Genomic DNA, 24,467 nt, shown 5'->3' on the forward strand with positions numbered 1-24,467 from the left:
AGCTTCTGGCAGCTTCTCACAGGAGCCACCCCGGTAACCCACTCCCCTGCTACCAAAACACCGTCACACAAACCCAAAACATACCAATATAGTTTTCATTAGATTAGTAAAAAATACAAATAATAATAAAAAAACCAAACAAAACCACATACGCCCAAAAGCAAAAGAGTTTGGGTACCAGTTAAATTGCCATGAAGAAAAGGCAAAGTCAGTCTCCCATTTCTACCTTGTAAAACTCCAGCAACAATTATTTGCATATGTTAAGGAATATGTGACCGGTATTAAAAAAGTCAAAAACAAAATAAAAAGCCCATTAAATTCAGGATTATTTTGCCCTAAACCACTAGCATATGATGCATAGGCTCATAAATACTGAGGATGTAAACAATGAGTCTATTTCATGCTCTTGCCACTGTCTGGTACCAAACACTACAGGTCACCTTACATCTTCTGCGGCTAATTTGAACACTCTCTGTTACAGAAAGCAAAATCTATAGAATAAAATGTATGTAATTAATTCTTGTAGTCCAAGAAGCAATTACAGGACTTCAGCACATAAACACTTGTTGGTGTTACAGAAGCTAACACATCATTAAGAGAATACTCAAGAAAACATGGAATAGAAAGGCTTAAAAGCCTTGCATCAAAACCCCCAACTAATAAGCTCATAATTATCAAAAACATCAAAAGTGAGTTTTAATTTTTTCAAAACAGAATTCTTTAAGAACAGTCCAATTTGTCAAGGCACATAGGGTAATTAAGTATGTAAAACAAGAAGTAATTTCCTTGTTTAATGATGTTATTACAGATGTTTATAAAATAGACTCAAACTTTCAAAGGATTAATGGAAAACAAAAATAATGTCTAAAGGCAATTCTGCATCTTAGAAAAAGGTATCCAAGTCAGCTAAACTACTTTAGAGATTAAGAACATTTTAAAAAATTAATAATAAAAAAAAAAGCAGCAAATCCTGTGTAGAAATCAATTAAGGAGCAGCACTGGGGAGAAATGCTGACCCAACAGATTTTTTTTCTCCCCTTGGATGTAGACAGTATCAGCATAATTTGTTTCCGAGTGGAAACACAGAGTGACGATTTTGCAGAATTAGGCTCTAACTAAGAATCTAATAAAGTAAAGACTACCAAACTGCCTTAGATTTGAGTATTAAATACTTAAGATAAATGTCTAAAATGTCTCAATGCTTTTTACTGATAAAGGCAACTGCTGGAGGACAAGGAATCATGCTTCAGAAATCATAACAACCAAGCTGGGATAAAGTCCTCTCAAGATCTACTCTGCAGTTCATCCTTTTGCAAGTAAGCAAGTCTGTATGCAACATTCCTGCTTTTCAACTCCTGGCTCAAATTTTGTTTAAATATTAGTAGCACGTATTTTATAAACATTCTTGTGCAACTCTGGCATGGTTGCCTTCTTCCAGAGAACTAAAACAAGTTTTAAGAGAGTGGACAGCAGGAAGAATAAAAACTGTAAAAGTTTCTAGTCTTCAAATTAATTTACTAAATTAGAATTACAGAATTGCAAGTTCACATTTTGATTGTTGTTGCATGAGGTCTGGATTCAGCTTTCTGAAAGAGTAACCTAAAGGACTACCTCTTAATTGAAGCACCACTTCTTCAGTTCAGATTGTTTCTACCTACTACCACTTGGTACTACTCCTCTTTATCTGGAGTTGTTCTGTACCCAACTTAAAGCTGCTGTGAAAGAATCACTGAAGGTCTAGGATTACACTGACTTAAAAACTCAGCATCAATGACCATCCTCCTGAGATTAAAGCCAACAGACAACTCTATATCCTTATCACCTGTAAGTCCAGAATCTATGAAGTAACACTGTCAGCATGATACTATAAATCAGATTTACTAATTAGTAACATATCCTGATCAATGAAATTCTCTATGTTTAGGTGCCAGTTTTATCAAACTGAGGAAAGGCGGAATTTGCCGTATCCTTTGAAGCAGAACAAATTCAAAGCAAGGTGCAGGCAGAATAAGCAAGGCAATAGTGTTTCCTAGGGATTATATCCTGCCTGCAACAACTTTCTTTTTACAAAAAGAGAACTCTAAATCAGTCCTGTATGATTTCATGATATGGTAAAAGAAACTGGTGACTCTTCATATCAGCAGATCCCAAGCCACTTGACACTAACAAGCCTGGGATTTGGTTTACCTCTCCTCCCAGAGGCAGAGAGGTAGCTCATGCAGACCCCAGAACACCACTATCACATGCTTCATCTAAAAACATACACCACTTACTCCACATAGTCTTGGTATCCTATACTAGCTTCATCTGTATGTATTTAGGCAGTGACCTATGCATATTACAATGCAGCAGTCTAACCCTCAAGCAGCAAAAAGCAGAAAAAAAAACATAAGTTGCCATTAGTCCTAGAAATACTATCTATGTGCACTGATTCTCTGCTCTCTCATGATCCTGTAGAAACAAAATCTTTAGGCTGATGGAGAAGGTGAGGACCTTGACAGTAGCTCACATGTGAAGAAAAGCAGCTTATATCTTACTCCTTTAACTTTTAACCCAGAGCCAGAAGACAAGAGGAAGAGGAAACATTGCCTTAAAAAGGAAGGATGAGCTATCATTCAAATTATCTTACCAGGAAATAAAATATTGCTTCTATCAGCATTTGTTTATCCACACCAAATAATTAAGGTGCAGGCTATCTGACTTTAAGCAAACAACCTAGATTCACAGTTGTATTCATGAAAGGCCTGACGACAAAAGTAAAAATAAAGACTTAGCCCATATGGTCTGGAAAGATAAACAACTTCCAACCACACATATGAAGAATGAAAAAATGCATCGGCACAAAAGCAATCCTGTTCTAGTCTGCAAATAACCTCCTACCTTACCATCCTCTTCAATGCACTTGCTGTCAGCAAACAATAGGATGACTAAGAAAGTTATTCACAGAAGTACTTTGAACAGATTTAATTATACTCAAACTCAGCAGAACTCCAAGTATTGTGCCTTTTCTGGATTTAGAGCATGAAATGCAGCTTCACAATAAATTTTTAAAAAGCCATCCTTCCAATCTTGGAAGGAAAGAATTTTATAAACATCAGTTTATTTTGCAAAGCTAGGCTAAAACCAACCAAATCCACGGCTCTACAGAAAGTCACTGCTAGCATAATACAAACTAAACTTATACACTAGAAACCAAGAGAAATTTCTGTGAAACAATTGACAGTGATACAATTGTATCTGAAAGCATGAGTAAAACTTGGAAGAATATCTTTTTAAACATAATGATCTTCGCAAAATGAGGAAAAAAAGTAGTTTAAAAGGCAGGCTACGGTTTCATAAGGCCACTAAACCCAAAACAACACTGGCATGACATTTAATTTGGTCAAAATTAGAATAGTAATTAAAAAAACATACAGTAAGCTGGCACTCAACTCCCTAAAAGGTCTACTGGAAACTCATCAGCCCTTCCAGGTGGAATATCTGAAAGAACTGAAGATGAGAGATACTCTCTCCATATGATCAAAAGATCCATCTTATTAGACATATGCTATGCCTAAAAAATTCCTAGAAAACAAATTCAAACACATGGCTAAAAGCAGTTATCATGTAACTTCTTTTATTCAGAAATTGTGAAGTGCTAGTCCTGCCTCTTTAGGAAAAAAAACAGTAACAATGAATGCATACAATCAAGAAAGGCATCTGACAAATGTCCTATTGAGGAATGACAGTCGTCATCTTACAAAGTACGTTGGGAACCTTGCTTACTTGAACCTGTGATTTTATAAAGGCCTTACGTACAATATGCACAGAAAATACTTGCTAAGGTAGGAAAATTGGTTCCACAGAAGATTTAAAAAATGTACAATATTCAACAAATATTAAATTATATTAAGTGAAAAAGGAATGAAAGAACTGCTAAATCTCAGATGAAGTGAAAATTTACAAGGTATTCTAAGTATTACAGAGACATTATTTTCTCTGTAGAGAATATTTTCCCAATTGGCTCATTCATAAATGTAGCAAACTGAAACACTGTGTCATATTAGTTTTCCAAAGTCAATGTAATAATAAAATCTTAATGTAAATTTTAATTTTATTTAAATTAAGAACTTAATTTGTAATGGGCTTAAGCTCTGTTATTTAAAAAAAGAAAAAAATATGTCTATAAACCATTCAGGCTTTAACCCAGACAGAAGTCTCCATTACTTCAAAATAAGTTCCACTCCTTTATTTGCCATATTACTAGATGTGGTTAAATTATAAGGCAAAATATGCTTGACCAGGTGATCTTATTTACTATAAGTTCAACTCAAATAATTGATAATTAATCCAAAGGCAACAAGAGCCACTACAAATCTCACAGTTTCAGGAGAATCTCAGTACATCCCAGTGCAGTGAAATGTAGTGTTTAGATTCCTGTGCTGCAGACCATTGTCCAAAAGGATGCGCGTTCATAAGAAAAATGCATTTCAAATCCCCAAATAGTAGACATCACACAAAACCAACTGTGTTTTACACTGGATCCATGCACTTTTTTAAACCTCAACTATAACCCCAGCTTCCTGGAGTGCAAGACACCAGGGCGTGCCAAAGAAGATACAGATTTCAGCGCTCGTGCACCCACACCACTCTCACCTGTGTTTTAGGAGAGAACTGCTGCCAGGGAATTCCCTGAAGCACTTCCCTCCTCTGGTGCAGGAAAGCCTGGCCCACTTTCCTTAGGGATCATACTTACTAATGCCGTAAAATTTAATAAGGAACAGAGTTCTTGTAAGCATGCCAGGATTTAGCACTTATGTACCAGGTAACTGAACAAATTCTCCAGCATTATTTCCTGACTATTCTTCCAGTCACTTATAATTACAGAATGACTTCTCACCAGCTACGTTAAGTTTGCAAAATAACCTCCACACCACGCACTTTTATCACATCTGAAAGTCACAGCCCTCACAGTGTCATGCCTTTCTTTTTAAATAGGATTTTCTTGTTCTACAGCTCTGAGTTTTGTCCTGTTTGAGGCAGGGAGTCTCATCAGTGTGTGTATGAACACCTGGTGGGAGGGAAGGAAGAGGGAGCCAGACTCATCTCAGCTGTGCCTACTGACAGGGTAACAGGAACAATTGAAACACATGAAATTTCATCTGAACACAAGAAAAAGAAGAAAAAAACAAAACTTTTTTTAGTTTTTATTGTGAGGGTGGTCAAACACTGGCACTGGTTGCCCAGGGAGGTTGTGGAGTCTCCATCTGTGGAGATACTCAAAACCTGACTGGATGTAGCCCTGGGCAATTGACTCTGGGTGACCCTGCTACAGCCAGGCATTGGACCAGATGATCTCCCTTCCGACCTCAGCTCTTCTGTGATGCTGTAAAAAGCAAGTCTGAGGAAACTAGCAGAAAACTAAAACGTAAAACTAAATGTGGGGATTACCTCCCACATCCAGGAACGGCTCGGGATCAGCACTCAGCTCAAATGACTGAGGTTTATAATGTTCATAAAGTGATTGAGAAGCTGGGATAGGTATAATGTACATCCCTTTAAAACAAAACATACCCATATTCTCCCTCTAGAAATCATATATTATTTTGTAAGGCTTTTCCTGCATTTAACACACACAAACTCCTGAAACACATGACCAGCTATAAAATTTGCAAGGGCCACACATTTCACAGTTCATTCTGGCAGGATAGCTTAGGTAGCCAGAGGCCAAAGCAAAACAGATACGAGACAGGAATGCCAGACTTCACTCCCAACACCTTCAACTTTACCTGGACAATTAATTTTTCTGTCCCCATCTGTGAACAGAAGACATGCTCTTTGTAAGTACACCTCAAAAAAAAACCAAAAATACAAAACACAAAAAACCCCACCACCACCAACAAAAAAATCCACTACAAAAAACCTCCACCCCTAAGGAGTGGCAGTTTTGAACACCTAAAGACATATTTGCAGTATCAGTAAAACCATGCTAGCTTCAGTTTTCCCTAAAGCACATCAATTAAGTACACATATGCATGACTTCAAGGCTTTTTAGGTATAGTAAAAAAGTGATGATTATGTGCTAATTTAAAGAACAGCTGAATTTCAGAATTTGCTAAAAGAAGTTAGACTATTATAAATACGTACTTTAACTTGCAAGCTACAAACACTATTTTTAAAAAGACTGTCCCTTCTTATTTTCTAAGCTCTCAGGCAATAAGGTAAGTCATTTTTTTCTACAGGTCTTCATATATTGGCATGGAATTTCTGTACTGCTCACATAGCCAGATGCAACCTGCTTAAACTGTAAGGAAAGTAGAAACACAGCTGCCTCTCTATGGCAAAGTATTTGTCCTATAACTGATATCAAGTATATTTTTAATGGAAAGTTTCTCCCATTTAAATCCATTTATACATAATTTGAGCCGATACTCTTTGGTACATTCAGACAAAAAGCTTCCTGACAACTGTCAATGATTTTTCTCAGTTTCACTTTTTTTTTTCCCATCAAGTACATTTTGTGCTTCGTTCAAGACAAGACACTTTCTTTGCCAAGCCAACAGCTGTACTATGAGATAAGAAAAAATGCTTTAAAGCCACTGACAGACAGATAACCAGTGTGGGAGCTCCATCCTTGCTCCCCAGCACATGCAAAACACCCTCTGACAGGTTACGATGGGGGGGGGAACCAAACCAAAAAACCAGCTTTGTTACCTTGTCTAGCAGATCATATTATCAAATATTACAGTATAACTAAAATTAACAGACCTATGTATTAGAGTGGATTTCAAACCCATGAAGAGTGTTAGGGTCCAATCCTCGCTCACTAAAGCTGGAGGACCAGCACTCCTGCAGTGTAGCTCAGGCAGGGACTGGAGCCCCAGTGGCCACTGAGCAGGAGGCCAGGGCCACCCGAGGCTGGTCAGTGCCATTAAGGTCTATTAATGCACTCAGGACCCTGACACATATCCATCATATTAGCTTATCTTGGACCACTAAAGAAAGATATGGCTCACTTCTTTTCACTCAGGTTTTTAATCTGACAACTGTGCTCTGGCAGTTGATGAACGCTTCATGGCTCACAGATTTATAAATGGTGTACTGCTTACTTCAGTCCAGACTAGCTACATCATGAATGCAAATAATTATTCTCCACAGTTATACTGTGACCTAGACAAAAGAAATATAATTGCAACTACCTTTCTACAATTCACATTGCTGAAGACTATTAACTTAAAAAAACATGGCAGTAAGAGGTAACCAAGCCATCAGGGTCAAGGAAAGAAAATAACGGGGGGTTCCGCAGAAGCTTTCATCTCTGTTGCCCACCTAGCCTTCAGAATTATTGATATGGCAACCTTTCAGGCACATTACAAATGAAACGCCATGGAAAATAAACCCAATGGCAGCCATCTGTAAAAGATGGTCAAAAGACTGATGTAGACTGACTTGAAACAAGAAGCAACCAAATGTAGAGGAATGACGGTATACATTGCATCAGGTATCAACAACTTGACCACCAGATAGGATTCTGGAAATAAAAGAAACCCTTGAATAGTTTCCCACCAGGTAAGAGTTTGCATTCTGTTTTCTTACCTGATCTGCTGCAATGAAATAGGTGCTTTAATTTGCTGATAATAATCAGGATACTTTTTCTTGGAGGGCAAGTGGAAAAAGGGTTCAGATATGAGCTGGCCCTGATTATTTCGGCAACTTCTAACTGTGTCATAAAGCTGATAAAGAGGATTAGAAGTGTCCATGAAGGAAGTAATGCTCTCGGCTTCAGATTCTCCCTCTTCGTAACGAGCAGCAGCTGCACAGAGAGAAAGGAAAAACAGGAAAATCAGCAGGACAACTCAGAGTGGGTTTTTTGGTTGACTTTTCATGTGGATAAAGATCTAAAACAGAAGAAAAGCCAGTCCCTCAATCAAGGGTGTTCAGCCACTCTCTGGCAGTCAGATTCATACCTCAGAAAAGGACATCACAAATATATCTTACAAGCCTCAAACTAACAAAAAAAAAAAAAAAGCACTTTATCTAGGTATTGCAATCTCTCTTATCAGATTGAGACTTCAGTTCTGTCACTGGTAATACACCCTTGCCACCTACAAGTGCTGAGAAGTGTTCATACATGAGACTACATAACAGGACTATTCAGCCACACACTACCTATACAACAGCTATGTCCTTATTTACCCATCAAGCCATTAATACTAGTATTTGTGCTAAATATATTTGTATATTGAACTACTACCACTCTGCTATCTGACAAGAGCTCACTACAAGAATACAAACTGACAAACTATGTCTGGAATTTTCAAAGGTGCCTAGCCAGTTGAGCAAAATGGCCAAATTAAAAATGAATTTTTGCACATATATTGAAAAGGTGACTTCAAAACTTCTATAACCCTTTAGACCATATTAATCACAGCTCAATTAAAAAACTGTGAAGTTTAGCAGAAAAAACTGACACTAAAGCCTGAAGGTACACTTCTAATATATGCAGCAAAATGAAGGAGAAATAAATATTTTAGAATTGTTAAATAATTAGCATAAACATTTCATAATAAAGTATTTACAAATGTTATAGTAAACTTTTCTAGTTATCTATATGAAGCATATGTGTATGCTTCATGATTAAGATGAATGAAAGAAATGCTATGAAGAACTAACACTGCAGATAAAATTGGAAGAAACATTACATGAGCAACAGAAACACAACAGGAATGAAAATACACTGGTAGTGGAAATATAGGATGGGAAGCAATAAATGGCAAACCCTTGCATGCTTCTCACTAACACAAATGATGTCATTTGTACCTTGCAAAAATGCATAACACAAAATCTACGTGGTTTTGCACATATTAGAGTTAAATTGTTCACCCTTTTTCCCCTCTCATGAGTTAAAGTTTGAAGGAAAGCTTGGCAGACAACACACTGGGTAATTCAGTTACACAAAAGACAGTTCTCTAACACTTACGCCAAGTTTCCAGCTGGCATTTTCATTATTGCTCAGTGGAGGCTGGCAATGTTTCAAGCTTTCTATCCAAGTTCAGTAAAGACATATTGAAATGATGACAAAGACAGGGGACACTGACTGCATAACATAGTACTATCATTTTTCCTCTGCAGTCTGACATTGCAGATCTGTGTGAGTGTATGACGCATGGGTCCTACCAGACAAGTTAGATGCAAGCTAAAACACAAGCAGACCTCAGTAGACATGCAAACACACAATGAAGATGTTCATTACTGATTCAGGGAGGACACTCAAAATTATCCTAATTATGTATCTGAATGCCAATCAGCATCACTTAATGGTGTAGCATCTACTACACAGTAGCCAGCAAAGCAGGAGCTGGACAGAATAACTCGGGTAGAAACAAAAGATTGGAGGTAGCACTATGTTTTCCTGTACCTAACATATCAACCTGAACATGGAGATAAATGCTAACAGCTAAGAGAATGCCATCAGGTAAAGTAAGTTTCCAAAATAGATTATGCAGCAAAATATTGTCTTTGGTTTTGTTTACTTAAACAGTTCGGTTCTGAGTGCTCTATCAAAAAGTAAGAAACAAAACAGAAAAAGCAGAACTTGTTTCTATGAAAGAGAAAAAATAAGAAACTAGTCAAGTATATTGCTATTCTCTGACACGTGGCAGCCAGCAACAAAGCAGTTCAATACCCTAAATGAGAAATGTACTTCCTTTGTATTAAAACTAGAACACTACTTTAGGGAGAAGGCACTCCCTAAAATAAAAATCTCAGTAAATTAAACAGGCACTAAAAGGAAAGTGTTTATACAATATTGTAATACAGCTATAAACATTTCGTTCTGATGTGTATATGTTCTTTAAAAGCGATGTGTCAAACATATATTCTCACATACTCAGAAAATGATAGTGTTCTGCCAATATGAAAACTGTTCTCTTAAGAACTGAAGAATGTATTATTCAGATCAGAAGACAGAAAAATCCATATTTTGCTATGGAACAAACAATCTAATGCAAGACTGTAGATTCTTTAATATGCAGTAGCACCAGGTCCCATATCCCCACCAAGCACACGCTGGCAGTGGAGAGTAACAGTCAGTTATTCCCCTTTTCATGCAGCTGTTACCACAACTATAGTTAGCAGATACAGGAAAAAAACCACCCGCAGTATACCATAACCACAAAATATATGCCATTCAACAATCCCAAACAAAATGTATTTCCTGCTGTTCATTCCATACCACAGTGACTGTTTCCTAACGAAGGGACAGCTTCATAATGGAGTGATGTTAAATTAACTCCACTGCAAAAGGAGGAAGCCGACTAATTTACAATGTGAACTGAGCTTTATTATCAGATATAAATGCATATAACATATACATGTACTCTTACTCAGAGATGAGGCAGAAAAAGAGCAAAGAGGAGAGCATTTGAATGTATATGAAAGAAAATTAGTCATTACTCAGTAAGTGATTCGCTTTAAATACTGTCTCATTTTTGGTCCCAAAGCACATAGACAAAAATGAATGCTCTAAATCCAACGGAAGATAGATGCTCGTAAAACCAAAAGCAGCATCCAGTCTCAAAGCATTTCTAAATTAAATAAATAAAATAGCTTTATTACAAAATGAAATACTTATTTGTAAGTAATAAATAATGACCATCTAAGCCTGCCTTTACAGATTTATAATGAGGAGCAAAGGAGCTGCAGAAGCTGCTCGTGTCCAAGTACATTTGAGCTGGAAATCTTCTACAAGCTCCATCACACCATGACACCCTCTGAAACTAAGGATAAACTCCAAGTTGGAAACAGGTATTTTTCATTGCTTAGGCAACTGCTGCAATCAAAGAAGCTCATAAAGATTTAGTTCTCTGTATCGAGAAGGAGAAAGTTCTCTTAACTTTCAGTCATGCAGCCTAGTTCTCACTTATTTTAACAAGTGTTAGAGGAAGGAAAAATATGAGATACCAGAGCAACTAATAAAAAGACCACTTGGTTTAAATAAAAATTCTTTTCATGTGGAGACTGAAAGCATAGGGATGTCCAAGTAGTGCATTGGAGGGACAGAAAATCTTACAGGTGACAGATGTCTGCCAAAAAAATTGACATTGCCTCTTAGGTAAATGTAATAAAGATAGAGCTTCAACAGCAGCAAGGCAAAAATCTCAGATGCTTATGCAAGGCTCCATGAAAATGACAGTAATGTCTATAGCAAAGGTGGCACCTGAAAGCAGTTAAATCACTTCAAGAATTGAAATCACAAAAATGTAAAAAGCTATGCATTTTTACAGAATTATAATTTGCAAAAATAGCAGCTAACAATCACACTGAACCAAGCTAATAAATACTCCTCACACCTCCCAGAAAGCAGCTGCTCTGAAGCAGTAACTGAACTCTGGACTAACCAGGAATAAAAATGCTTTTGCTTGCAGCAAGATCTAAAATGATCCAAAAAATTCTACAGCATATCCATCCACTAGGAAACAGTGGTGAGTACAGTTCAATTATCAGGTGTGAAATAAATGCCCCAAAAATATATATTGAAGCGATGCATCATTTCACATCAATGCAGAAATAATGTAAACAAAAAAATAAAACAATGGTATACGTACAAAAACATTTTGGAAACCTGCTCTGAGATGAATGCAAGGAATTTACTGAGACAGTAACTATCAAGGCAAGCTAACTTAAAAGACAACCACCTATAACAATTTATGACCAATACTGAAATATCTGTTATAATGCATACATTACACCATATATGCTTATAGTATAATGCTAAAGAATGCTTAGTATGAAACTAAGGATGCTGTATGAAGGTATGCCTTTTTATGTGCTTTTGTTTTAACATAAAACTTCATGCAAGACTTCACGACTGCTAGGCTAGACCAGGTATTTCTGAATTAAGTTCTAACATTAATCTATCCTTATACCTCATATAGATTATCTTCACCTTAAAAAAATAAAACCTGACAGGTACTTAGAAAACCCAATGGCACAAGAGAGAACAAGCCAGTGTGAACAAGATTTCTCTCAAACAATTGCAGTGCTATAAATCTCCTTCACTGCAAGGAGCACCCAGTGTCTTCTCCTCTGTTTCATATCCGAAAGAATAAAAACAAGCAACAGTTTCCTAAAGCCTGCATGAGTATACTTGGAAACACACACACTAAATTCAAAACATGCAAACAAGTTTGGCCTACCCTGTCTTACCAGCTGTACATTTATAAATTTGTACTTAAGAGGAAACAGGGACTGGATTTAACAGAATTACAGGGTGAGTTTGGAAACACCGCAAAATATTTTTGAAACAAAGATATCTGAATGTATTGGGAGCTCTACAGTTTTGCTTATTCCAAACATTTTAATTAAAGAAAATAGAGAAACTGCATTTCAGTTCCTACCAGCCAAAGCTGCATCCTCATCACTTTCTGATCCATATTGCAATGCCATGGTTATTGCTGATAAACGATCCCCTTGGGCTGATCTTTTGTTACTATAAAAGAGAAAAAGTTAAAAAAATGTGCAAAATTAAAAAAAAAAAAGGTTATCATGTTAACCATTAACAGTCACTCAGAGTGTGTAAGTAAACAAGTGAAGCTCATGACGGTTGCCTACATTATCAGAATACAGACACGACTATGCAAGAAAAGACTGGAGCCCTTAACAAGAGAAACTGTTAATGACCCCATGAGTCTGCCTCTATTTTAAGAGGCAGTCCATCAGACTGAAAAACTGGACACAATCAGAAAGTTAGAGCTCAAGCTAGCTATCTTCTGTCTTATTTTGAATACTTGAATATTTGAATTACTGGGGGAGAAGGGGGATGATAATAAGTCCCTCCCAATTAATAACTTTGTTATTTGATCCTGTTTTATAGGGATTTGTCTACATGAAGGAGTTCAGCACACTGTAAGCGGTATATGCTATCTCCTCCCATTCCCCCATCCCCACCTTAGGCATTTTCAGCACACAGAGCGCCTGTATGTGAAGCAGCTTCCTCTGCTTTCTATAAGTCAGCATCCATGCTGGGTATGGTCTCATACAGACTTCTTCAGTATCCCTCTCTTCCTCCCTTTTGTCCCAAACCTGGGCCACAGCATTTCATACCCACACTGTAGGCTATGCCTGACAATCTCTGCTTTTTTACTATGTCAGCTCTTTAAGCACCTTTAGCAATGGGCTCAGCCTTGCCCTGTGGGAGCAAAGTGAAGACTGGCAAAAAGCAGATGGGTTGCTTAAAATGACACCAGCTCTGTACAAATGCTGAATCCCTTAAACACCCTTGCAGCTGCTGTGTAAAACCATGGTTTCAGAGTATACACACAGGGAATTGACCAGGAGTAGTACTGTTTCAAGACAGTAACCCAGAGACTGTAGACACGAGGCCTCTGCTAGGTACCAAAATTCTCAACTGTTGACTGAAAGAACAAACCAGAAAGCCTCCAGTAACCCAGTCTACTCAGCAAGTTTGCCATAAATGCATCTCAAATGCAATACTTTCTTTTTACAGGCTTCATTGTTTTCCACCATGCATCTCTTAATTATTTAGTCCTACTTATTATTTCTTTTTAGTCTCCAAATATAATTCTTTAGGTTTACAACACATTCCATGGTTTTTTTCACCTGCTTTATTTTGTAATGAAGCTTAACATATTGTTCTTCAGAACATTTCTAAGGAAATAATAGCATACAGAGTATTTCACAACAGGTGTTTTGCAATGTTAAATATAAAATCAAACATGGAAGAGTAATTACAGCAAAGTAACATTAAATAATACTTAATAGATATTTGACTGAAATATATTTGAATCTAAAAAGTCTTTGAGTCAATATTGAAGAGCACTCTCAAATAAAACAAACAAACAAACAACCCCAAAAAACACCCAAACAAAAAACCCCCGAAGTTTTATTAATTCCATATGATGACGACCCAGCTTTTCCTCCGAGTCCACAATTTACTTACCGATAATATTTGTTAGAAGAATTTCTCTCATCACCAACACTGCCTTTACCCTGTGAGGAAGGACCTGTCAGCTTGGAAGCAGTCAAATTTGATGGAGTCCTTAAGGCAGAAGAGACAAGCCAAGGAAAGGGGAAAAAAAGAGGCCCACCTTAGACCCAAGAAAAGCTGCAGCAAGGATAAAGCTTTTTACAGAATTACTTTGATAGATCAGCCAAAAGGTTCAGAGACAGATATAAAATGTTTTAAAGCTAAAAGTAAAGTAATACTAAGATACTTTTAGTGCCCCAGCATTAATATCGATTTTGTTTATAAAGTCAGAGGAAGGTAACATTTAGATTGAGGATTAATAGCTATACACAAAGCTCAGCCTACAATAGCAGTGAAAGCAGCCAACAAAATGTTCCTCAGCATCCAGGTAAAGCTAATCATACAGATCCAATCATGTTTTATCAATATTTAACAAAATCACTGTCAAGCTGCTTGACAGTGCATATTGTCGAGCAACTTTATTTTGCCACTTTACTTAAGGGAGGACAGTTAAATGCACCAACAAAGAGCAATTTAGTATGACAAAGGATACAATGAACTCTGCAATAGAAAAGCATGATTTTTGACACAGAGGCAACATGTCTATAGAACTTAGGTTAGTAGCATTATGATGAATTTGAGTCTGATCCACCAATGACAAAAAAAACAGATGTAAATTCAGAAGAAAAATATAGCAAATTAACTTTAAATGAACTTATGGGGGTATTTTACCAAAATCAGCAACAGGTAAAGGAGACCCCCCTTTGAGACAATTAAGCAGTTAGGAATTTAAATAAAAAATAATGATTCAGTGATGTAGATTCAGCAGAAAGAATACAAAAAGCATAATGGTTTGATAAAAAAAGCAACCAGTGAAATGCAGAACAGCAGGTGAAAGGTTTGGTTTTCATGATACTTTTCCCTCACCCCAATTTTTTTTGCATTCAGCCCAATATTATTGTAGCCTGCTTCAGGCATTATAATTTTTTTTTTTTGCCAAGTTAGAGAAACAAAGAGGGGAGCTGACAATTACTCTGACATTCAGATTACTTCAGGATTTGCAGGTCTATTGAGAACACAGTACATAAGGGAACATCTAGAATACGGTAGCTGAGAAGTGCAAATGGGCTGGCAGTGCCAAGAGAGGATTCAACTAACAAATATCAGTGTGATTTATCTGTCATCCCTTCTTATGCAAACAGCTTTATTTTGAAGAAAAACAGTTAAGCCTCAAAATTAAACATCACACACGCACGACATCCTGAGCTTCATCAATGGCCAACACAGTGAGAAATATAAAATAAAATCAAAATTTAAATAGAAAACCTCTATGCCTGTAAGTAATTCTAGTTAATGCAAAGCAAACACATACGTATATTCACTGTCTGTAGAATCAAGATCTACACATACTTTTAAGAAGGAAAATTATTAAAATATGTGTCAGGAATTACTCCCTAACAGTATTTCTGCTTTTATATTTTTGTATGCTCCAACAATGATTCACCCAAACATGGGAAGCATGCTAACGTTGAACAAATGAACCAGAAAAAACACTATATAGGTTGAATGTCTCAAAGCATCAAATAGTAAAGATCAATCAGGTAATTTCCATTTCTTTCACATGTAATAATCCAAGGCAATACTTTTAATACTGACACCATCTACACATTTTTCAGACAACAAAAAAATTTAAACTGCCTTTCAGTAAAGTACAGGAGTGCTAGTGTTTCCAGTTGTACCATACAAACCTTTGCAGGAAATGACAGCAGTTATTTTCCAGCATCAAATACCAGTAAACAGCTCAAATACATAAAGAGAGTCCACTTTGTAAAGAGTTTGCTAACTCCTTGGATGACTTGCAAGACATTGCTTTGTTTTTTTAGTTAAATGACACAGCCCATACTGGCAAATAATACCTAAACCTACTTATGAGTAACACTCAAAAGTAAAAAGTTTATACGAGAAGAAATCTAATTGCATTTCAGATAAGAACATCTAAAATGACTGCATCACTTCTCTGTACACTATGGATTGTCACAGGAAGAAAATGCTATTTCCTAAATAAAATCAGTCCATGAAACAAATAGACCTATCAACAGTGTTTTATACCTGCCTGTTCAAGACCAGATCTATGCTTCACTGATTAATAAGTCCAGATCTTCAGTGTCCTGTGCCTCTTTTCATAGCTAGAAATTGGTTTTCAAACAAGAGTTTATATAATGTGGACTTCCCTCTAAATATTTTTTGCCTGCAGTCTTGCTCCTATATTTCTGCCCCTACCTAATTAACTGTGAGCTCTTATGTTGCAGCTCCTAACAAGGTTCAAGAATATCCAGCATTTTTCATAAAGCAAAGCCCATCAAAGCACCTTGTTCTTCACTATTCCTTTTCTGTTATTAACTTATAAACACATGTGGTGGAAGGTGGCCATAGCTTAAGTTATAAAAGATCCACTGACACTGTTTTTCATAATCAAGTACATCACAGAAATATTTCACCACAGAAGTATTTCAATAAAAAGTTTCCTTCCAAAAACTATTTTACTATTTATAACTTTTTAAACAACAATAAACTAATTTTTCAAGCAATTATTTCCCACTATATTCTCCACAGCAAAATTAAGGGAATGTCTATAGACATTTTTATATGAGATTGTAAAAAGAACTCTATTTGCAGTACCTGATTCGGAGACTTGACTTGGCCAACTCACTGTGTTCAATTTCAGCCTTTTTCATATTAAATATTTTTTTAATCGCATTTGCATCCTGTCAATTAGAAGAATTTTTTTGTTTAATGTTGAAAGTCAGGTTTACCCATCTATCTAAAAATCTAAAACAAAAATGGAGGGGTTTTTACATTTAGATATAAAACAATTTTGCATGAGAAATGAAGCATAGAACAAAGTCTGCCTGAAATACACCCACAGTGGCCTCTAAAAACTGAATAGAATAGCTGAGTAGCTTTGAGCTCATTTTTTGTCATATACTTTTAAAAAAATCTACAGTTTGCAAATATACACGAATACCACTTTGAACTAAACAGGCAAATGAGTTTCTGTGCCTTTGCAATCAGAAAGATACTACCATTACCGAGCTTTATAATGCTCTCATTCTATACCCATGGACTCAATATTCAGAGTAAGAGTTCACAAAATAGAGATTACAAACTTTGAGCAATGTTATAAGTGTCAGTAATGTCACTAGGAACTGAAACCACAATCCAAACAGAAGTGCCATTGGAAAAGTCCAAGAACCACTTAAATAACAGTGTTATACATATACAAGGTCTCTCACTACAAAGCCCTTAAAACCGAACACACAAGGGAATAATTTACCACTGAAATTCTCCTACTTCCAGAGTGTATGGAAACAGCGATGTGATAATTTGTACACAAAATGCTGGTGAACTAAGTATGAAAAAGATAGCAGGTGCAATCTGGTCACAAAAATATGGCTAAAAGGAAGAGGATCTTCAAAAACCATGCAAAAAATGCATGACTAGTTTTGAAGCTTAATATGAAACAGTTCTGCAATCTGGAAAGAAGTTAACAGCTGAGTACTACCACTATCACTTGAACATGTAGTTTCAGCCATTTCAACTTCAATCACAAGTACAGGAATCCTCCATTCCTCCAAAGAAGCCACATAACTCATATCCCGAGATAAAATTTAATTGGAAAAAATCATACACCTCAAGAAAAAAAAAAGTGACACCCCAATTATACTAAAAGCAATATAAACAAAGGAAAAGCCACTAATAGCTTTTTTTTAAAAAAATGCAAACAGAGTCCATACGCTAAAGATTTATTTACGAATCAATTAGCACAGAAAGTAGTAAAGAAAATCTGAACTCAAATCAAACTATTAACAACTGAAACTAACCTTAAATACTTGTGATCCAGGCTCATTGTAGGTTTTGGCATTCTTTGCCAGAAGATCGATATCCTTTGCCATTGCATGAATGCTTTTGTAAGTTCCATTCTATACAAAAAAAAAAAATATGTAACTGGTTAAAGTGGCAAACTTCAGACAGCATGAGCAAATAGTGAAAAGCAAAGGGAATTCATATAGAATAAAGGGAACATTTATAGAAAAACGAGAACGTATTTATAAAGAGGACAGATAAGCATCTGGAAAGAGTCATCAAAAAGAAAGTGCTAAGTCCTTATAGAGCTTACAAATGCTAAGTAAAAGATTGCAAAAATACTTAATAAATCAGATTATCTTAATTTTGAAGGGTTCTGACAAAATGTTATTTTACCTTTATTTGCTAGTTCAGTTAGTCTGTGTGCTCACTATTACATAAAATGCTAGAATTACAGAACAGTATTTCAAATTACTGGAGAAGTAAGATGAAAAATGTATCAGTACAAAACATTTATTTATAGCACTACAACAAAAGTAGGTGATGATAATGCATGACCAAGCTTCAATACTTCAGTGTTTTACATTAGCAGTACTTGCCAAGGAACTACTTTAAACCATTAAACATCAAGAAATCCAAGATATTCAGGCTCAATGCCAGCACACTACAGTTTATGATGCTTGATCTTCAACACAGCTACTTCTGCAGCATTAACCCAGCACAGAACATTAAATCAGCATAGTGTTCAGATTTTCAAACAGCAGGGGAAAAACACATTGCCTTTCCTACCATCATAAAATTTGGCTTCTAACAATTTCAGAATGCTTACTGTTAAACAAGTCTATACTCTGACACATTGACGTACTGTACCTGTATCCTTTGGGCAATAGTTTTAAGATCTATGGGCTCCTTTATTATTGCATAATAATCTGGATATTGCTGGAAAACAAAAATAATTTATATATTACTATAAACAGTCACAAAGCTATTGTTCTAATAGCTCACAGAATGAGCTATTAGATGAATTGCGGATAAGAACAGTGTAAGCTTCATCAACATAGCACTAGGCTTCAGTTTGGGCAAGCCAGATAATAAGGCAGATACAAGGAATTAGAATTCATCAATAAACTGACACAAAGGAACAGTTCTGCCTGAAGGCCAAATATGTGGTGATGGTCTTCAGAGTATTTATTTTGCTGGTTAAACTTGTTACACCACACCCCGAAACAGAACAGTGAAATCAGACATACTTACAAAGATTAAAAACTCTGCATCAAAAAACCCCAATTACCGAAACTGGCAGAACAGGTCAAGCCCCAATCTAGAATGAAGGGCTGGGATTGAGTGGGTCAGAGCAAAGAAGGGAGGGAAGCTCTAAAAACAGCTGGAGTTTGCCACTGATGAGACAGTAACAAAGAACTGCACCCTGAGTGTGCCCATCATAGCGTATAACATCAGTTAAACAAATGTCCAGGTTTCCAACTAGAACACAACCAATATTATAAAATACCCACCACTTTAGAAGGAAGTTTCTGAAACAATTCACTTATGAGGCGTCCCGATGGGTTTGTGGCAACAGCTACAGCTTCAAGAAGCTGTTCAAGAATTTCCTTCAGGTAACCTGGAGATGACTAATATAAGAAATCAAATCAGAACAAGTTTTAATAGCAGCCATAGTGGAGTGCTTCAGGTTGCACTGAAATATACTAATTTACTTTTCAAAGACAGAAAAAATCAGCTATAAAACACAGACGCAACTTTTCAAAACAACATTGTTCATGCATTTAGGTAAAGCACATGAGAAAAAAAATCAATTTCACATTTACACTGCAGACTGTCAGACATACATTACATATTGTTAGAATAGACTTGGTTGTCAACATTAATGAAAATATGCATCCCAAAATCACAAAAACTAGACAAGCCCAAACTTCCTATCATCCTATCTGGCTTATAAAACACTCCAGGAACAGCTGCACTAACTGAATGGGACACACGCTGGAAAACGATGTCATTAGACATGAAGCTTGCATGCATCAAACCTCAATGTTGGCATATCAAGCACACATCATATTAGTTTCAACTAAACCAAAACCACATTTTATCCGTATCAGAAAACCTCATAATGTTTTTTTGCTAGGCAAAAGTGAAACACACATACAATGCTGTGAAATTATTAACTAATAAACTTGTATAAGAAATACCTTTTGGGGCATAATTTAACTATGAAAAGACTTAATGCTTTTTCACATATGGAGGCCAATCTCCCTCTCAGAGTCAGGTGCCATACACAGCCATGGCTTCTTCCAACTACAGCTGTCATGCCCACACTTACTAATTCAGAATTTGCGCCTTGATTGTCGTGTCCATCCTCATCTTCGTCTTCCTCCTCAGCATCACCTTTTTGAACAAATTCATTTTTTGTGCGCAAATACAACTCCCATAATTTGCAGGCAGCTTTATATTCAGGAGAATCGGGCTGCAAAAACAAATCAAACATTCTACTCAAAATTCAGATCGTTCTTATCTGAAGGAAACTGATAAATTATTAGTTAAAAGGTACTAAATGCATTAAACAAATAACAGAAAACCTGGGAAATTCCTGCTTCAGTCATTCTTCAACAGAGATGTTAAGAATCGTAATAAGCATTAGAAAATATAACCTCTATCACTCCAAAGCATTTAAGTTTTTCAGAAAACTTAGCAATAAAATTACTTGGGTTCAGTCTTGTACAAGCCTATTAGACGAATCTGGAGAAATCATTAGGTTTTGCTGAAGCATAACACTTGATATTTAAAATAGACTAAATATCAGTATGCCAGAAATGTGATTTTAGCCAGTACTGCTGCGATTGTGTAGCACTTGAAAATTAATTTCTACAGAATAAGAATGCCAACAAATGTGCCAATATCTCTGAAAGCACTGTAATGATTTACACTCAGCATTAACCGTGAAATTCCAAAGATGCTACCATCTGGGTACACATCTAAGTATATTTTTTGGAAGAGCTAGAAGAATTGAGTCAGCAAATTAAGTTTCGTAAATACAGAGTTGGCAGGGGCAGACAAGCATGTGCCTATTAACATTACTACTTAAGAACACTACCCAGAAAAAAGACTGCTTTTCCACTCTTATGTATTTTTCTTTCCCTTTCCTCTGTCACTTAACCTCTATTTCAGGTATTCCTGCAGATATGTCACCTTATTACTGCTGATTATGCTCTTCTTACTTCACTCTCTCAACCTCTGACAGCTTGGAATACAAATGAGAAACCAACATGAGAACTATTCTTAAGCTTACCTTATTAGGCTTAAATATTCTCAAGACATTAGACCAGGTGTTAATTACGAGGAACAGATTTGAAGGGTATTCTGCTCCACTAGTCTCCTTCCTTCTATATTAATGCAAGATGCTCAAAAGTCTAAGACTTGAACTGAAATACTAAAAAACCAAAGGTTTGCGTTCAAATCTAGCATTGCCAATAAAACACCTGCTGCAATAAAGACCTTGACAATGAATCAGCTGTCCCTGTTTTATATGCGTCACTGGAACTGTGTGGGTAAGGTAAAAGACAAAAAAAGAAGAGGCTACGTTTGTGTGTCATATCTCCAGCTCACAACTCCAAAATTTCTCTGGAAACGTCAACAATCCTTCATCCTAGAATGATGACTACCTGTTTCTATTCTACATGCAAGATTTTTATGATACAGGCATAATTCTGAGTCCACTATTCTGTAGGCAAAGGCAGCACACATTCTGTAAAATTCTAATCATTCTTTCCATCAAGGACTTCTCCCTCAGTAGAAACCATGAAAAAGCCAACATTAATGGACAAGTGCCTTGCAAAGTTTCGGGAGTACACAATGAATTTGGAAACCTTTGTACTTTTTCTACTGTAACCAGAATGTGCAAATGCATTAATCCATAAATCTGACTGTTTTTCAAAAAGATACACACACACACAAACATAAACAAAATAAACACTGCTCTTCTGAATGTTACCTCATTAGGCTGGTTGGGTTATTCAGAAAGCAGTCATTTGGATCATCTCCAAAGTCAAAGACATATGAAAGGTAATATTAGCAGTTTTAGATTTGCTGTATCATCTCAGTCACTAAATACAATTTCACTGTTTTCTGTATTTAACATAGCCTTCCATTAAACAAGATTAATCCAATTTTTTTTTCCCACTTCCTTACAGCAACTGTAATAAAAACCATTAACATCTAAAATAAAACATACACACAGCTTGAGGGAATGGACATGGGGATTGCACCCTTGATGAAATATATCACCATGTACACTCACAATCTATCAACACTGACCACGATAATCAATGTGCCTTTTTTTCATATTATTAAGTGGCCAGTGAAAGAGAAAGATTCAAAGCTCCTACTGCATGCTTGCTTACTTATAAACTCTTCCTTTTGAGAAAAAAAAAAAAATATCTTTTTCCATTCCAAAAGGTTAGACAGAGTGTGTTGTGAAATGGGAAAGCTTTGATAGAAGAGTATTTTTCTCAGTTTACTTTGCTTCCTCTCTCTTTTGGAAAACTACATGAAGATCCTCCCCACATTATTCTATAGTTTTCCATAAAAAGATTCCTATGGTAGGACATCTTACAAAGATACGGTCAACCGTATGGGAATATATATGCAAATAACTGCAATGTATGCTGTTCTCTTACCAAAAACAAAGGCTAAATTGAAAAGTTTTTTTGCCAAACCAAGGAATAATTTGAACATGTCTCTACCACTTTTACAATGAATTTGAGCCTTTACATGTATTCTCCTCACCTTATAGTAAGCCTTCGCATTGTTAAAGAGAAGCTGAAAATCAGCAGTCAGCACATTCACATCATCATATTCCTCCATCTTTAGCTTTTGTTGGATTTTCATTAGATCGATTGGCTGAGAAACCACTTCATAATAATCTGGCTGATTTCTGTTGCAATCACAAAAACAGGCATTATATTCCAAGTGGTAAAACCAAAACCACAGCACTAAAGTTCGTATGTATCTATGACTAAATAAAACAAAGAAAGTTCCAGTAAGTTTTTGTTACAGCTAAAAGATCAGGACAGTGGTCTCTTAGTAGGCTTACTTTATTACATGTTCTGTTATCATCCTCAATTTTCTGAGTTTGAGATAAAATTCAGTCTCTTACTTTATCTACTGCATTTGCAAGGGTCACTTCTATTAATCTTCCCAAGATATGCCCTTAGCATTACATTCCACCACTTATGTGGAATATTTTATAGTCAAAGGCATAGATGTTTTAGGCAGCTGTCACAAGAAACATTTTAAATTATATCATTGTATCCTTTTTTGACTGAAAAAGGGCACCAGTGTTAGCATGTCCCATTGAATAATTACATCAAACACTCGGATCAAACACTGGTGTGAAACTATGACAAATTTAGCTTAAATTTATCACAGCTATTAATGCTGAATATCCACTTACTCCCTGATTAAATCTCACATTCAAGGCTTAACCAGAATCATGGTCTTACCTTCGCTTCGGTGCCCTAATGAAAAGCTCACAAAGGAGCCTGCCTTGTTCATCTTTGTAATCTCTGATGGTGTTGTAAAGTTCATGGCATACAGCAATCTAAAATGTAAGAACAACAAAGTAATGAAAAAGGAGAAAATCTTAAGGGGGCAACAAATCAAAGCCTGTTTACAATGGGAAAGACAAGCTGCCAATCCACAGCGTGCTCTAAAAGCAGAAGTGTGAAGAAATCAGTGCATCTCATACATTAATACGATACCTGACAAGTATGCCAGGTACTGCAGAATTTTAGTTTATTTTTTTGAACACAGGGAGCTTTCTTTCAATGCTAATTCTAAGTAACACACCCAAAATGTAAATTAATTCAGTACAATCCTCTCAGAGTTATAGACATCTAAAACAACAACAGGGGTTCTTCTGCCCTGCAATGAATTAGACTACTAAATCAAAGGCATAACAGAGACATTGTACACTTCAGCAATTGCTGCCTGTGCCATTCCCCACTTATCTCTCTCTGCATTTGCTATTCAGACACAGCTCTCAACTTCTGCATGTTATGATTTCAGTTCCTTCTCCAACATCCTTCCATCTGCTAAAATCATCAGCAAAAAAAGAAAAGCAGCAAAAGGAAAATGGGAAAGAAAAAGATGAAACTGGGGAGACAAGAACAAGCCAAAGCTGAACAAGATCCTAAACAAAGGCAACAACAGATTCAGGGCCAGTGTGTATGTGCTACATATGATCATCCATTTTACAATCCAGCATTTCCCAGGCAGGGATACAGTATCCCCCCTCAAAAAAGTTGCACATAATAAGAAGGTACTAACAGGATCTACAGTTGGGAGATTGGAAAGTCTCCTCCTCTTTCTGCTTGGGCCTGGTATATTCGTGGAGTGGTGGCCGTCATCAAAGTCTCCTCCGCTGACACTGCTGGAAGGCGAGGTAGCTCTTCGCCTCTTGGAACCCATGGAATCCAACTTCTTCTATAATGAAGAGAGACGTTCTTAAACTCATGGCATTGCATCCAAACTCTCTGGTGAGAGCTAACTATAAAGTTAGCAATGCTTAGGATGAGTCACATATGTTTGTTATATACTAGAGTTCAGTTAAGCCGTATATCTAAAC

General features: G+C 36.4%; 1 protein-coding gene across 16 annotated transcripts in view; it reads right to left on the bottom strand.

Annotated features, from left to right (window-relative positions):
- Positions 1 to 24,467, bottom strand: part of PBRM1 (polybromo 1) — a 69,203-nt gene that overhangs the window by 40,923 nt on the left and 3,813 nt on the right. For 9 of the 16 annotated variants that reach the window (XM_069812426.1, XM_069812435.1, XM_069812432.1 and 6 more), the window contains 11 exons: positions 24,170 to 24,325; positions 23,344 to 23,441; positions 22,628 to 22,775; positions 20,166 to 20,309; positions 19,345 to 19,461; positions 18,701 to 18,769; positions 17,848 to 17,946; positions 16,646 to 16,731; positions 13,940 to 14,038; positions 12,378 to 12,469; positions 7,576 to 7,792 (listed from right to left, as the gene is read on the bottom strand). In XM_069812426.1, the coding sequence (XP_069668527.1) occupies positions 7,576 to 7,792; positions 12,378 to 12,469; positions 13,940 to 14,038; positions 16,646 to 16,731; positions 17,848 to 17,946; positions 18,701 to 18,769; positions 19,345 to 19,461; positions 20,166 to 20,309; positions 22,628 to 22,775; positions 23,344 to 23,441; positions 24,170 to 24,310 (1,310 nt within the window). In that variant the 5' untranslated portion in view covers positions 24,311 to 24,325. The remainder of the gene's footprint in view (positions 1 to 7,575; positions 7,793 to 12,377; positions 12,470 to 13,939; positions 14,039 to 16,645; positions 16,732 to 17,847; positions 17,947 to 18,700; positions 18,770 to 19,344; positions 19,462 to 20,165; positions 20,310 to 22,627; positions 22,776 to 23,343; positions 23,442 to 24,169; positions 24,326 to 24,467) is intronic. The other 7 variants (XM_069812437.1, XM_069812428.1, XM_069812433.1 and 4 more) reach the window with 2 other exon arrangements.

The sequence above is a fragment of the Haliaeetus albicilla genome, chromosome 24 (assembly GCF_947461875.1).
Source record: "Haliaeetus albicilla chromosome 24, bHalAlb1.1, whole genome shotgun sequence".
Taxonomy (NCBI): domain Eukaryota; kingdom Metazoa; phylum Chordata; class Aves; order Accipitriformes; family Accipitridae; genus Haliaeetus; species Haliaeetus albicilla.